We start from the raw sequence: 16,042 nt of genomic DNA, 5'->3' as shown, positions 1-16,042 counted from the left end.
AAGCTATGTCAGGCTTCTCTGTTCAAACATGATCATGCTTCCTGTTCAGAATGTCTTCGGAATCCTATGGGCTGTTGTGTTGTGCAAGATGATATCCAGGGTCTGATGGATGACAAATACTTGATCGTCAGTGATGTATGCGTGATTGTGCCAGTGTTCCATGATTCTCCTATTGAAACTGCATCTCATACAAAGAATGTTGAGCCTTTAGTGATCAGGCTACCTGGCCCGGTATCTTATACCTCTACCAAAGCAATTCCCTACAAGTACAATGCAACCATGGTCGAGAATGGAGTGGAAGTACCTCTGGTATCCCCAGCTACAGTTGATAATGTTGCCGGTGAAATTACAACTCTGAGAAGCGGGAAAGTCCGTCCACCCTTGTTTCAAAAGAAGGTGGTGACACCCATTGCCACAATAACACCACCAGTTGCTCCTCCTGTTGACAAGAACACCGGCCCAGCAGGCCAATCTATTGAAGAGTCCAATCTGGACGAAATCCTGAGGCTTATCAAGAAAAGTGACTATAAGATTGTTGACCAACTGCTACAAACCCCATCAAAGATATCCATCTTGTCTCTGCTCATGAGCTCAGAGGCTCATAGGAAAGTGTTAATGAAGATACTTGAGCAAGCTTACGTTGATCACGAAGTCTCTGTGGAGCAATTCAATGGAATAGTGGGTAATATCACTGCTTGCAACAATTTGGGATTCGGTGATGATGAATTCCCCAAAGCAGGGAAACACCACAACTTGGCCCTACATATCTCGGTGCACTGTGGGTCTGACATGGTATCCAACGTATTGGTGGACACTGGATCATCGTTGAATGTAATGCCTGAGTCCACACTAAGGCAATTAAGTCATCATGGAATTTCCCTGAGGGGTAGCAGCTATCTGGTTAAGGCTTTTGATGGATCCCGCAAAGATGTTCTCGGGGAAGTGGACTTGCCAATTACCATTGGTCCCAAAACATTTCAGATTACCTTCCAAGTCATGGATATCAATGCTTCTTACAGTTGTCTCCTCGGAAGGCCGTGGATTCACGACGCTGGAGCAGTCACTTCCACTTTGCATCAGAAACTCAAGTTCATGAGGAATGGTAAGATTGTCACTGTGCATGGGGAAGAAGCATATCTGGTTAGCCAGGTATCATCTTTCTCTTGTGTTGAAGCAGGGTCCGCTGAAGGGACGTCGTTTCAAGGCTTGACCGTTGAGGGCGCAGAACCCCGGAGGGCTGGTACTGCTATGGCTTCACTGAAAGACGCCCAGAAGGCTGTCCAGGCAGGGCAAGCCGCTGGCTGGGGCAAAGTAATTCAGATTCTGGAAAACAAGCGTAAAGAGGGCCTTGGATTCTCCTCGACATCTGCTGTTTCAAAGGGAACTTTCTACGGTGCTGGGTTCATCAATGCTATTACTGAAGATACTGCTGAAGGTGGTTACGTGCCTGCATTTGTTATACCAGGAGGCACTGTGAGAAATTGGGAAGCCATTGATGTTCCTTTAGTCATGCATGCTTCCATGTAATGTGTCTTGTTGCTCATGTTTTTTGTTTTCAAAATAACAATCCTTTCACTCTGCCCAAGGCGAAGGTGATATCATTGTAAGGGCGTGTTTGTTTCGGCATTGCCGTTATCAATAAAAGTTGTCGTCTTTCTCACGACTCTTTGTTTTTTACTTTTTAGTGCCTTTTTCTTGGAAATAATGGTAATGCCAGAAAAAACCAAAACATCCGTATTTTCTTATTAATTTCAAAAATCTGCATAAAAAACATTTTTCTAAAATCATCCCAATCATATTATGCAGATTGAACCACAATAAACCCGTTGAACACAGTGACCCTATGGTTCCTCCAAATTTTGAATTCCCTGTATATGAAGCCGAAGATGAGGATGACGATGGTGAAGAGATACCATATGAGATCACTCGACTGCTTGAGCAAGAAAGAAAAGCCATTCAGCCTCACCCGGAAGCGATTGAGCTCATCAACCTGGGTACTGAAGAAAACAAGCGAGAGATCAAGATTGGTGCTGCACTTGAGCCAGAAGTGAAAAAGAAGATTACTCAGCTTCTCCATGATTATCCAGATGTCTTTGCATGGTCCTATGAAGATATGCTGGGACTAGATCCCAAGATTGTGGAACATCGGATACCGACAAGACCTGAATGTCCTCCTGTCAAACAGAAATTGAGAAGGTCTCGTCCAGACATGGCTCTTAAGATCAAGGCTGAAGTACAAAAGCAAATTGACGCGGGTTTCCTCATGACAGCTGAATACCCTGAGTGGATTGCCAACATCGTACCAGTACCAAAGAAAGATGGGAAAGTTCGAATGTGTGTTGATTACAGAGATTTGAATAAAGCTAGTCCAAAAGATAACTTCCCATTGCCTCATATTGATGTGCTTGTTGACAGTACTGCTCAGTCTAAAGTTTTCTCCTTTATGGATGGTTTCTCAGGCTACAATCAGATCCGGATGTCACCTGAAGATAGAGAAAAGACGTCCTTCATTACTCCATGGGGAACGTTCTGTTATAAAGTGATGCCGTTCGGCTTGATAAATGCTGGTGCTACCTATCAAAGGGGTATGACCACTCTGTTTCATGATATGATTCACAAGGAGATTGAAGTATATGTTGATGATATGATTGTGAAGTCAAGTGATGAAGAGCAGCATGTTGTGTATTTGAAAAAGATGTTTGAAAGACTGAGAAAGTACAAGCTGCGGTTGAATCCTAACAAGTGCACATTCGGTGTACGATCTGGAAAGTTGTTAGGCTTCATTGTCAGCCAAAGAGGCATCGAAGTTGATCCTGACAAAGTCCGAGCCATCAGAGAGATGCCGGCCCCTCAAACTGAGAAGCAAGTCAGAGGTTTCCTCGGACGTCTGAATTATATTTCAAGATTCATATCTCACATGACTACCACCTGTGGACCAATTTTCAAATTGCTCAGAAAGAATCAGCCTGTTGTATGGAATGATGAATGTCAGGAAGCTTTTGATAGCATCAAAGAATACCTGTTGGAGCCACCTATCCTTGTCCCGCCAGTGGAAGGAAGGCCTTTGATTATGTATCTGTCAGTATTAGATGATTCAGTGGGTTGTTTTCTCGGTCAACAAGACGAGACTGGTAAGAAAGAGCATGCTATCTACTATCTGAGCAAGAAGTTCACCGACTGTGAGACTCGGTATACGATGCTTGAAAAGACTTGTTGTGCTTTAGCCTGGGCTGCCAAACGCCTGCGTCATTATATGGTGAATCATACAACTTGGTTGATATCCCGAATGGATCCAATCAAGTACATCTTTGAAAAGCCTGCTGTTACTGGAAAGATTGCGCGTTGGCAAATGTTATTGTCTGAATATGATGTTGTGTACAAAGCTCAGAAAGCAATCAAGGGAAGCATCCTTGCTGAGCATCTTGCTTGTCAACCTCTTGATGATTACCAGCCAATTAAATTTGATTTCCCTGATGAAGAGATTATGTATCTGAAAGCAAAAGACTGTGAAGAGCCACTGATCAATGAAGGGCCAGATCCCAACAGTAAGTGGGGATTGGTGTTTGATGGTGCCGTTAATGCTTATGGTAAAGGAATTGGGGCCATCATTGTAACTCCACAGGGGCACCACATTCCTTTCACCGCTCGAATAACTTTTGAATGCACAAACAACATAGCTGAATATGAAGCATGCATCTTGGGCATTGAAGAAGCCCTTGATCTGAGAATTAAGCACCTTGACATCTATGGAGATTCTGCACTTGTTATTAATCAGATAAAGGGTGAATGGGAGACTCACCATGAGAAGCTGATCCCATACCGTGACTATGCAAGACGTCTATTGACATACTTTACAAAGGTTGAGCTGCACCACATCCCTCGTGATGAAAATCAGATGGCTGATGCTCTTGCTACTCTGTCTTCCATGTTTCGTGTCAATCACTGGAATGATGTGCCCGTAATCAAAGTACAACGTCTCGATAGACCCGCTCATGTGTTTACTATTGAAAATGTGCCAGATCAGGCTGATTAAGATGTGAATGATAAAAAGCCTTAGTATTACAACATCAAACAATTCTTGCGGAATCATGAATATCCAACTGGTGCTTCCAACAGAGATAAAAAGACATTGAGACGATGGGCTAGTAGATTCTTTCTGGACGGAGAAATCCTATACAAGAGGAACTATGACATGGTCTTGTTGAGATGTGTTGATAAACAAGAAGCTGAGAAGTTAATGCATGATGTACATGACGGTACCTTTGGGACCCATGCTTCGGGCCACACCATGTCAAGGAAACTGTTAAGAGCCGGCTATTACTGGATAACTATGGAGCGTGACTGCCACAAACATGCTAAGAGATGCCACAAGTGTCAAATTTATGCTGACAAGATTCATGTGCCTCCGTACGCTCTCAATGTTATATCTTCCCCATGGCCTTTCTCTATGTGGGGCATTGACATGATCGGAAGAATTGAACCAAAGGCTTCCAATGGACATCGTTTCATTCTAGTGGCAATTGACTATTTCACCAAGTGGGTTGAAGCTGCCTCCTATGCAAATGTGACCAAGCAAGTGGTTGTCAAGTTTATCAAGAATAACATCATCTGTCGATATGGTGTTCCCAACAAGATCATCACTGACAATGGATCCAATCTGAACAATAGCATGATGCAAGCCTTATGTGAAGAATTCAAAATTGAACATCACAACTCTTCTCCTTATAGACCTCAGATGAATGGTGCAGTTGAGGCCGCTAACAAGAACATCAAGAAGATTGTTCAGAAGATGGTCACTACTTACAAAGACTGGCATGAGATGCTACCGTTTGCCTTGCATGGTTACCGAACTACAGTGCGCAGTTCAACCGGGGCAACTCCTTTCTCTTTGGTATATGGTATGGAAGCAGTTCTCCCTCTGGAAGTGGAGATTCCATCTCTTCGAGTAATCATGGAAGCAAAACTAACTGAGGCTGAATGGTGTCAAAGTCGGTACGATCAATTGAATCTGATTGAAGAGAAACGTATGGACGCTATGACTCATGGACAGTTGTATCAAGTACGAATGAAGAATGCTTTTGACAAGAAAGTCCGACCTAGAGAATTCAAGGAAGGCGAACTTGTATTGAAAAGAAGGATAAACCAGCAACCCGACCCAAGGGGCAAGTGGACACCTAACTATGAAGGTCCTTATGTTGTCAAGAAGGCTTTCTCTGGTGGTGCTTTGATTCTTACACACATGGATGGTGTTGAACTCCCAAATCCTGTTAATGCCGATATAGTCAAGAAATACTTTGTCTAGAAAGAAAAGAACAGCGTGGTAGGTCGAAAACCCGAAAGGGCGGCCTAGGCAAAAATGCGCTTCCCGGTGGATCGAAAACCCGAAAGGGCGATCCAGGCAAAAGTTAGGGACAAAAAAAAATGAATATGAAAGAGCTCGCTGAGATTGTACGCAACTCAGGCAAGAATGAGGGCCTCGATGAGCCGAAAACCCGAAAGGGCGGTTCATGCAAAAATGAGGTTAACAATAAAAGACAAGTAACTATATCTGGCAAATCACCATCACCCCTTGGGGCATCTGCAACTGTCAATGATCGTCTTCATCAGAGGCTTCTGTACCTGTGAATTCAAAATTTCTATGAAATGTAGCGGTCATCGTGTTCAATGTATCACCAACCAATGAAATTACCATTTTCCAAGCTTTGTAAATCCGTGAAGTCATGCCTTTGGCTAACTCTCACTCCTCTACATCAATTTGAGCCTTTCTATTGTTTGAAACTCTATTTTTCTTTCTACTTTCAATGCTATATACAAAACATTTGCTTTCTATTTGATAATGTCAATGTCTGAAACAAACATCTTTGAAAATTGAAAAATCTTTTTCTGTCTATTTTGAAAGCAAACCTGAGCAATATGGTACATTTCAATGAAACATGCATGAATGAATGAGCGTCAATGTCTATTTCAATACATGTTACAAGCAGGTTACTCCCCAGGATGATCTGTGGTCAATGGCAAGAATGAAAAACAGAATGAAAATGAAAAATTGAAAAAAAACGAAAATGAAAAGCTCGCTAAGTTGAAAACCCGAAAGGGCGGCTTAGGCAAAAATGAGCACCCCGCTGATTGACAACCTATGAAGGCAATTCAGGAAAAAATGGGGCAATGAAAAGAATCTTATTCCCCGGTGAATCGAAAACCCGAAAGGGCGGTTCAGGCAAGAATGGGGTTTGAAAATGAAAAATGAAAAATAAAAAAATTGAAAAGCATTGACCACAGATGCGAACATCCAATGTTTACCCAGCACTGACACGCCTAGCAACGGCGACCTGTATCCAAGAACCCTCCAAGGGTCTATCCTTTACAAGTTTTATTGCCCTCAGCCATGGTTTCGATACGTCTCTCAACGACGGTCTCTCCAAAGAGGTTTTCCCCCTGTGAATATGTAGCAGCACGAGCCACTACGTGCCCAATCTTCCAATGTCTTGTCTGCCTTTGTGAAACTTTCTCTGTCAAATTACAAGCCAATCATGCATTCCAAGCATTCATACATGCATAATCATGCATTTTATGTGCTCATACATCCAATAATCTTGCTATACCATACATACATGTTGCATATCCAACTCTCAACTGTCAAATTCAGTCCAAATTCCAACTGTCAAACTCAATTTCAACTTCAATTCCAATTGTCAATTTCAATTTCAATACCAACTGCCAAATCCAATCATGTCAACTGTCAAATTCGAAGCAATCTCAATTCCAATTCCAATTCAATGTCAATTCGAAGCAATTTCCAATCTCCAATTTCAATTCCAATTTCAATGACAATTTCCAATGTCAATATCCAATGTCAATTTCAATGACAATTTCAATATCCAATGTCAATGTCAATGTCAATATCCAATGTCAATGTCAGTGTCAATGTCAATTTTCAATTCAATTCCAATATCCAATGTCAATGTCAATTTCAACTTTCAATTCAATTCCAATCCAATCTCAATGTCAATTGCAATTCTCCAATCCAATGTCTATGTCTCTGTTCAATCTCAACTTTCAACCTCTCTTTCAATGTCAATTTTCAATTCAAATCAATGTCAATTCACTCTCAATTTACTCTTGGGCCAACAAAAATGGTCATGTCTACCCTCAAATCAAGTCAATGACAATTTACCCTCAATTGGTATCTTGTTAAACCAGACTTTCAAGTTGTATCTTGTTACTGGTCAAGTGCCAGGTTCGATCCAAAAAAGAACCACTTGTACCTGCTTACATACCTATGCTTCCGGACAAACGACAAGTTCGATCTGAAGAACAGTTTGTACCCAGCTTATGCTTTGTTATCGGTCAAACGGCAAGTTCGATCTAAAAGAACAGTTTGCACCTTCCCACATGACGTGGTGATAATCCCACAAGCAAGTTCGATCCAAAGAAACAGCTTGTATCAACCCTTTTGTCTATGTCTCCAGCCAAACGGCCAGTTCAATCCAAAGAACAGTTTGTGTCTGCCTATCTGTCTGTATCTTCAGCTAAGTGTCAAGTTTGATCCAAAGAACAGTTTGTGTCTGCCTATCTGTCTGTATCTTCAGCTAAGTGTCAAGTTTGATCCAAAGAACAGTTTGTGTCTGCCTATCTGTCTGTATCTTCAGCCAAGCGTCAAGTTCGATCCAAAGAACAGCTCGTATCTGCCTATGTGTCTATGTTTCCGGTCAAGTGCCAAGTTCAATCCCAAGAACAGCTTGCACCTATCTTTTGTTTTGTATTCCTTGGTCAAGTGGCTAGTTCGACCCAGAGAACAGCTTGTACCTTATTTTCTATCCCTGGTTTGTCTACCCTGTCAGTGTCTATCTGAATCCCCAGTGACATGATAGGTTCTATAGACTCCAGTTTGTTTGTATTGCATTCATAATCAAAATATTGCATGACATTCATGTTTTTGAAAATCTGAAAACGTATTTTTATGTCCAAAAGCAGTGCAAATGTTAATATTTAAGTATCTTCGTCCCGTCAAATCAAAGACTTCGTCTCTTGACCCTCCGGACAAAGAAACTTAAATAGGGGCAGCTGTTATACCCTAATTTTGGACCTAAAAATACTAACTCATTTCTTCTTATCTTGCATTTCAAGTCATTTGATATGTCTCTGATCAATTGCATCTTTCTCTGCATTTTATTTCAATGTTATTTGCGAAATTCACATGTAAGGGTATTTTAGTCATTTCCTATGTCAAATTTCTCTCAGTCTTTTAAAATCTTGTTTGAGTCCTTTCAAGTAGTTTGAATAAGTCCTTATTTCAATTCTATGTCAAAATCCATTTCAAAAATTGCCTTCGAACTCATTTTAAGTCAGTTTTGCCCCTAGAGGGCATTTTAGTCTTTTCAAGTGTCAAAGCTCTGTTTAAACTCTTAAAATTGTCTCTGAGTCTTTCAAGTTGGTTTAAATAAACTTTTGTTTCAATTCCCTATTAAAAAAATCATTTTTAAATTGCGTCTGAGTCATTTTTAGTCGTTTTAAGCCCCTAGGGGCATTTTGGTCATTTCACATAATATTCCCGTTTCATTTTAATCTGCTTTGTTGTTTTTAATCGTCTCGCTTTACGTTAATTTTCAATTTACTTTTTCAATTCAATTTTAGTTTTAATTTTCATTTTGGTCCTTGTACTTTTGTTATTTGCATTTTAATCCTTTTTTTAGTTTGTTAGAGTCCAAGTGCCATGTGTCCAAATGCTATTGGTCCTTAAGAGTTTGTTACTACTTAGTCCATGTGGCATTTCCTCATTGGTCCAAGTATCCCTTTCATCACCTATATAAGTCAAACCTTTAGTCAAAATTCATGATTCAATCATTTTCACAAAAAAATCACAAAATTCCTAATTATTTTCTCTCTCAATTTTCCCTCTTTTTTAACTAACTTTCTCATCCATAACAAACCATCTCCACCACCATAACAACTTTTCCTCCACCACTCTAACCACCCTAACAACTTCTCTCCACCATTCCAACCACCCTAACAACCTCCATAACCACCCACAACCACCACAAACCTCCATGACAAACCTTAACCACCACTTCTAAGCTTCTTCCACCTCCATCCAATTTCAAATCATCACCACAAACACAAATCCGAATCTGTACTCGCTATTTTCAGCCGCTTCAACACCACCACACCGTTACGGATCATCGCATCCATCACCCAACCGATCCAAGATTTCACAATTCATCGACACGAAGCGGAAACGTAATCATCCATAATCAAATTGCGCAACAATCCTATCTGTCCTCTGCAGTTTTCAATCTTATTCGACGGTGATATTCACGGTTCTTTCACGAGTTCGCCGCGGCCGATACTTCGGGACGAAACGCGAGCACAGAAGAGAATGGGAGCAAACCGGAGCGGAATGGCTTCTGAATCAGAGAAAAGATAAGGAGATGAATTGGAATCAGATTTCGGATCAAAGATCAACCATGAAGCAGCTTCAGCTTCGCCTTTGACAGCATCATAGTTGTTGTTATTGTTTTGAAGCGATTTAACAGAGAAAGAAGTGTTGGATTCGAGGAACAGAAGCTATGCCGAAACTGGAATCACGTAACAGAGGTAATAATCCGTCTTCCTTCTTCTTTTCTTGTCAATTTGCGAACTGTAAAAACTCAGATGTGCTTTGCGATTGGTCTTGTTTGTGAGTTCTTGTTTCTGAAACGAATTTCCGGTGAGAGTTGGTTCACAAAAAACGTCCGAAGCTTTTGATTCCAGCGCCGGAGGCTATGGCAGGCCGCCGCGTCGGAAATAGTTCTCACCGGAGGTTTAACGAAGAAGAAGAAGTCGATAGGAAAGAAGGAGCATTCACGCGTTGACTTTCCTCCTGATTGATTTTATGCTGCATACTTCTCCTTTAACCCGTTTTCCTTGCTCCATGACCCATAACCCATGATCCAACCCGTTTCTTCATTCTGTTTTGGGCTTAGGGCCTGTTTGTGCTGATTTCCTTTTGCTGCATATTTTTTTGCTATTTTCAACACTGTAATTGCTTTTGCACCCCTGTTTGTTTCAAGGACCTCGTAAAAAAGTCTAAGAAAAATTTTCCTAATAATTTTTCTTGATATTTTTGTTGATTCCTAGTGATTTTTACCTATTAATATTGACTAGAAAATAAGTGGAAATATAGGTTACTTGATTAGTGCAATGTTTTGTTTCTTGTTAAAGTTTTGTTGAAAATTTCTAAAAGTTTGTGTGAATTTTTGTGTGAGTATTTTTTTTAAGCTTTTGAGACTTTTTTTTAGGAAGCAATTACATGTAAAAATTCATTTCGAAATATGTAGGGTATATTCTTGTGTTTGCTTACTTTTTGTTGACATTTTTGTGAAGTTTTGATGTGGTTTTGAACTTGAAATTTTGTTACATAATTGTGGCTTCGAACATGTGATTTCTTGGAGTGAATTTGCCTATTAAATATGATGTATACTTGTTGTTTCCGAGTTAGTCTTTGTGAATCTTTGTGTTGTAAATAATGTGAAATGATCTTGTGAAATGAAGTGCGTAAAGGACTTGAAAATCTTATAATCCTTGGCATGTCGATTTTCCTTGATTCTCATATTTCTTTCCTTGAAATAAGTCACCTAAAATTTCCAATGTTGTGAGAATTTAGGTCTCAAACTTGCTTTAGAAGTATATTGAATTTCAAGTCCTTTTGTCACTTTTTACTAAAATTGTTAGTTTACTTTACTTGCAAGTTATATTTGTTTTACCATGCTCTTGTCATTTTGTTTCTATATCCTTGGTATTACTAACCCACTTTCACTTTATGTTTCATACATCCATAAGCATTTCATCTCCTTCTCATATTCTTTCCCTTTATGTTCTTGCAATTTAATTTGTACCAAAGTTAGAATGTAAACACTTAGGAGTTTTGTAATATTTTCCTTTATGCACCTTTAATTTCTTGGCAAAGAGGCCATAGAATGTATCTAGGGCATGATGTAATAAGGACAATGGACTCTAATGATGTACACCGACACAAGCACCGACACATGCACACACATCACTATATAGTTAGAATATGCATGTTTAGATGTATGTTTAGGATTGTATGTTTATATGTATGTTTAGGCTTTATACTTAGAAAAATCATTTTCCCAAAAAACTTGAACAAACTTCACTCAAACATTTTTCACAATAAACCTTGGGGTCAAAACCCCATTGAATTTTCCTTTTATTTTCTTAATCAAACTTCAATGAAAAATAATCAAACTTTGACTTCTTTTGCAAAATGACTAATCCAACCTCACAATTTCATAAGTCTCATGCCCTTGAGGCCTCTCTCTCTCATTCTTCAAAATCCATTTTCAAACTTAAAATCAACCAACAAAAACAAAAACAATTTTTGGAAGAGAACTACGGTGGATTTGATCCCTTAATCGGGTACGTAGGCAAGGAACAAAATTCCTTCAATTCAAATAAAACAAAAATTCAAACATTCTTCTCCCTCCAATTCTTCACTTAGAACATTCTTAGGTTTAATAAACACTTTTCAAATAGCATTTAAAAATAAAGCGCGCGCGTAGAAATTAAAGACGGTTCCTATAGGATACTATAGTCGTTATGGGTGCCTAACACCTTCCCGTAGCGAAAACAACTCCCGGACCTCGATTCTCAAGGGTTTTGCTTACTTTTTCCCTTCCCAAGAAAAAATAAGATATCACCGGTTTGAAAGGTTCGAACTTAATCAATGTTTGACACCCGAAAACCAAGATAAAACAGGCGTTACAGGTGCGGTCAGCACGGTACCAGCCAAGCAAAGGATTTGGTACTTTAGGGCGTGCCTTGAGTTGTACCAGATTTCTGGCAAGTAGGGAAGGTAACAAATCCTTATATAGCATAGGTATAGGAGGAAATTGGTTTCTGGGAGGGCGAGGCTGTTGTTGAGCTTGAGGACGATATTGTTGTTGAGGTGGTGGAGGGTAATATGGGTGTTGGTAGAATGGTTGGGGATTGTATGGTTGATAAATTTGTTGATATAGTGGTGGATAGTAAGGTGGAGGTCCCTGAGGCCTTTGAGGTTGGTAGTTTGGGTTACGTGGAGGTGGCATTTGTGGTGCAACATTAGCCACATAAGGGTAGTTCGGGTACATAGGTTGAGGTCCGCCATGGGCTACCATGCCGACCTCCTGAGCATTCTTCCTCGGATATCCGTTTCCAAACTTCTTATTACCATTAGGCGAACCACCCGCTGAACCACTCGACAAACCACCTGAGGAACTTCCTGACGACCCATTTTCAACAACCAGCCGCCCTTCTCGGACCCCTTCTTCGAGACGCATTCCCATAATCACCATGTCATTGAAATTGTTAGGAGCTATAGCAACCATATTTCTGTAGTAGAAAGGATTGAGAGTCCTGAGAAAGATTTTGGTCATCTCCGGGTCTCCTATTGTCAGGACGACCTGTGATGCCAACTCTCTCCATCTCATGGCATATGCCCTAAAGCTTTCCTTGTCTCCTTGACTTTCAGCTCTGAGTTGTTCTTTATCTGGAACCAGGAATCCATTGTAGTCATATTGTTGAATGAAGGCTAATCCCAAATCTCTGAAGGTATGAATCTTGTCTTTCTCTAGCTTCATATACCACCTCGATGCAGGCTCCGCCAAACTGTCGAGGAAACAGTGAATGAGTAACTTGTCATCTCTAGCATGGGCTGACATCTTTCGAACATACATAGCCAAATGAAGCTTAGGACAAGTATTTCCTTTATACTTCTCAAATTCTGGCAACTTAAACTTGGGCGGTATCACAACATCCAGAACCAAGCAAAGTTCATGGGCCTCTGGACCAACAACATCTTTTGCACGGAGAGCTTTCACCTCTTGCCACATTTCATCGTACTTCTCACGCAAGTCTTCCACTCCATCATTTCCTGCCACACTCCCTGAATGGTAAACATGTTCATCTTCTTGCTGAGTGGTGTGGACGTGGGGTCCTACGTTAGTCACGACGGCCTGAGGAATTAGCTAGCTGGGCTGAACAAATGGTGTCGACTGTTGGCCATATGGGAACGGCATTTCCTTAGTACTTGGACGAACACTGTCATTGATCATGATTGGCATGCCTCATGGATAGCCGGGAGGCATGTAGTACTGAGAGGCAACACCAGAAGGTCCAGGTGGACGGAAGCTCTGATTGTACATATCACCCAATGAGAAACCCACCACAAGGGGCTGCGTAGACCCAGCAGATGCCATGGCAGTAGGTATTGGCTGTGGATTACCATTAAGTGCAGCAGAAGCAACCATAGTAGGAATTGGCTCAGAGACCACTGCTTGCTCTCTCTCGGCCATCAGAGTCTCCATCATAAGTGCCATTTTCTGTAACTCTGCCTTCAAATTACTAACATCCGCTCTGAGCTGAACATTTTCCTGTTCTGCACTTGCCATCTTCTTTTTGATGTAAGCTCTAGTGTGATGAATACGAGTAGGTTTGGACTGGATTCGTCGGGCCACTTTCAATTACTGCGGCAGAAAGGAATGAAGTGTGAGACTTGATTTTGACACTTTTATGAATGTGGTATGATGCATGATATGCTGAATGCGAAAATGTGCAATTTTCTTTTTTTATCGAAGGACTTATAAAAGTTATTTTGTAAACATAACAACTTAAAGTATTACGTTAATGATAAAAGAGTACTACAAGGTGATTCCCTTTCTAACAACCAAGTCAAGGGATAAACTTACAAATATAAAATACTACAAGATAAATCCCTTTCTAACAGACTGAGTCAAGGGGTGGACTCCAAATATAAAATACTACAAGGTGAGACTCCAAATATAAAAATACTACAAGGTAATTCCCTTTCTAACAGACTGAGCCAAGGGATAGACTCCAAAGTACATAAACAATAACATAAATATCTGGGCAATCCTCAAGCTCCTACTCTGGGAAATCTGGGTGTGGCTCAGCAAAGAGATCCATGCGCCTCTTCTTACTCCCTGAAGTCTTCTCGAGCATAGCCCTCTGCTCCTTGATGATGTTCTTTAGCTTCTCATTTTCAATCTTCTGCTGGTGCTTCGCCCAAGTTTCCTTCTCCAACAGATCCATCACTATCTCACAATCCTGCCCCTTTTTGCGGAGCTTCCCCTCCACAATGGACCTTTCATGCCTTTCGATCTCTAACTGCTTCTGGTAACCTTCCAAGGACTCAAGAGGTAAAGGCATAGGTATGGATGGAGTAGCTGCAGTCACGTACCTTTGTCGTGGGTAAGGCATCTTCAATTGGTTTGCTCGGTCAATGACCCATTGTACATAAGATTCCTGAACAATGACCGACTTCCTTCCTAATAGGTTCCTATCCATCCTGACGATAGAATGCCAAGCCTTTTCAAATTGCACCTTTAAGTTATTATCATCCTTTTTGTAGAGAAAGAAATCCTTATCCAGAATGAGATACAAATGTTTCATCTCCATAGGATATCCAAACTGTCGTCTAGCAAGAACCGGGCTATAACAAATCCCTCCACGTGTACCAATCCGGAAGTAGTCCAGTCCCCCTTGCACTTCCAAGGAGATTTCACTAAGAGTAATATCTGATTACAATTGCTCAAGCACACAAGCAAGAGACTTCCTTTGCTCAAGCACAACTGCAAGAGACTTCCTATGCTCAAGAACACAATCAAGAGACTTCCCTGCTCAAGCACAACTGCAAGAGACTTCTAACTAAACAAAATTACACAGAAAATTGTTTAAGGTTGAACACTTGATATACAATCAGAGGTGCTCACAATACAAATCAGATACAGACTCAATAACTTAAGAATTTCTAAGATGAAACTTTGAGACACAGAAATTCTAAGTGAATGCAGAACAATTTCAGCAGAGATTTGACACTTGTAAAAATGTTGTGAGTCTTTTGTTGAGCATTGCCAATTCTCTAAGTCTTCACTCCTTTATATAGAGGTGTGAAAGAGACGTTGTGAAATTGCCAGCACATCAAAGAGTCGTTGTTTAAGCTTGATCTTTCACCAATGATCTTTTGCCTGATTTGGTTATTGTCCTATGAAGAACCAATTTGAAATCCATTCCCTATCCAAAGGAACATCTTTGCAGGCCAAGCTGTATTCTGGAGCTGTTTTCTTGTCCTGTAGCGTAGACACAAAAACAAAGTAGTGGAGAAGGTGGTTGTACAGTTCGTACAAAGTACAATGTCAACGTTTATTGAAGATAAGCTTCCAAGGCCATCAAATCTTCACCAAAATGACTGTTGTAACTTTCCACTAGTCTTCTGTAGTGTTTCCGAATTCAATAGACAGCTTTTCAAGTGTTGATCTTTGAATCTTCAGCTTGTGGTGAGCTTCAGCTTCTGATCAAGTTGCTTCTGAATTATCCGCTTCTGAAGGCTATCTGCTTCTGTTGACTTTCAACTTCTGATGACCTTCAGCTTCTGATGACCTTCAGCTTCTGATGACGTCATCATTCTTCAGGAGCACTTATAACTTCATACACACTTAATTCCAGATGCTTTAAAGCTTCCTTATCTTTAGTCCATAGCTCTCTTATTGTTCTTCAGAACCTTTATATGATGTATATTTTTAACTATGGTCCTGTACACTTGAACAAATATTAGCTAGTCCAATTTACAATTTATAATACCTTGTTATCATCAAAACTCTTTAAGGTTCATTGTTAAACACATTTTGTTCCAACAATTGATTGTTTTTTCTTAAAAATATAGCTATAATATTTTGGTAGCTTTATTAAAAAAATGATTGATTTTTCTTAAAAATATAGCTATAATATTTTGGTAGCTTTATTAAAAAAAAAAAAAATTGGTGGCTCACAGGGAGAGAGTTCTTCTAGTAAAAAAAAGGGTGAAAGTTAAAATAAGTACTTTACTCGTGTACAACTAATTTTAGCCATTAGTTTTTTTTATTTTTTTAAACAAGAGTAATGCAAAGTTCATTACTTAATTCCATTCACCAAAGATAAAAGTACCACACAAAAGAAAAGGAGGGACACCTTTAAAAAAAAGAGGGACAAACCCCCAACCCTCTCGAAAAGG

The 16,042-nt window shown here is 40.1% G+C and overlaps 1 protein-coding gene across 1 annotated transcript in view; it reads right to left on the bottom strand.

Annotated features, from left to right (window-relative positions):
• LOC146956903 (uncharacterized) overlaps positions 1–13,088 on the bottom strand; it is a 30,047-nt gene extending 16,959 nt beyond the window's left edge. The window contains exons 1-3 of the mRNA XM_085749838.1: positions 13,064–13,088; positions 11,829–12,970; positions 9,389–9,564 (exon numbers count right to left, since the gene is read on the bottom strand). Coding sequence (XP_085605964.1) covers positions 9,389–9,564; positions 11,829–12,970; positions 13,064–13,088 — 1,343 coding nt within the window. The remainder of the gene's footprint in view (positions 1–9,388; positions 9,565–11,828; positions 12,971–13,063) is intronic.
• Positions 13,089–16,042: the final 2,954 nt, after the last annotated feature.

The sequence above is a fragment of the Medicago sativa genome, chromosome 1 (genome assembly GCF_051527215.1).
Source record: "Medicago sativa cultivar Bolivia chromosome 1, Bolivia_mono, whole genome shotgun sequence".
Classification (NCBI taxonomy): Eukaryota; Viridiplantae; Streptophyta; class Magnoliopsida; order Fabales; family Fabaceae; genus Medicago; species Medicago sativa.
This window is presented reverse-complemented; position numbering and strand designations above follow the sequence as displayed.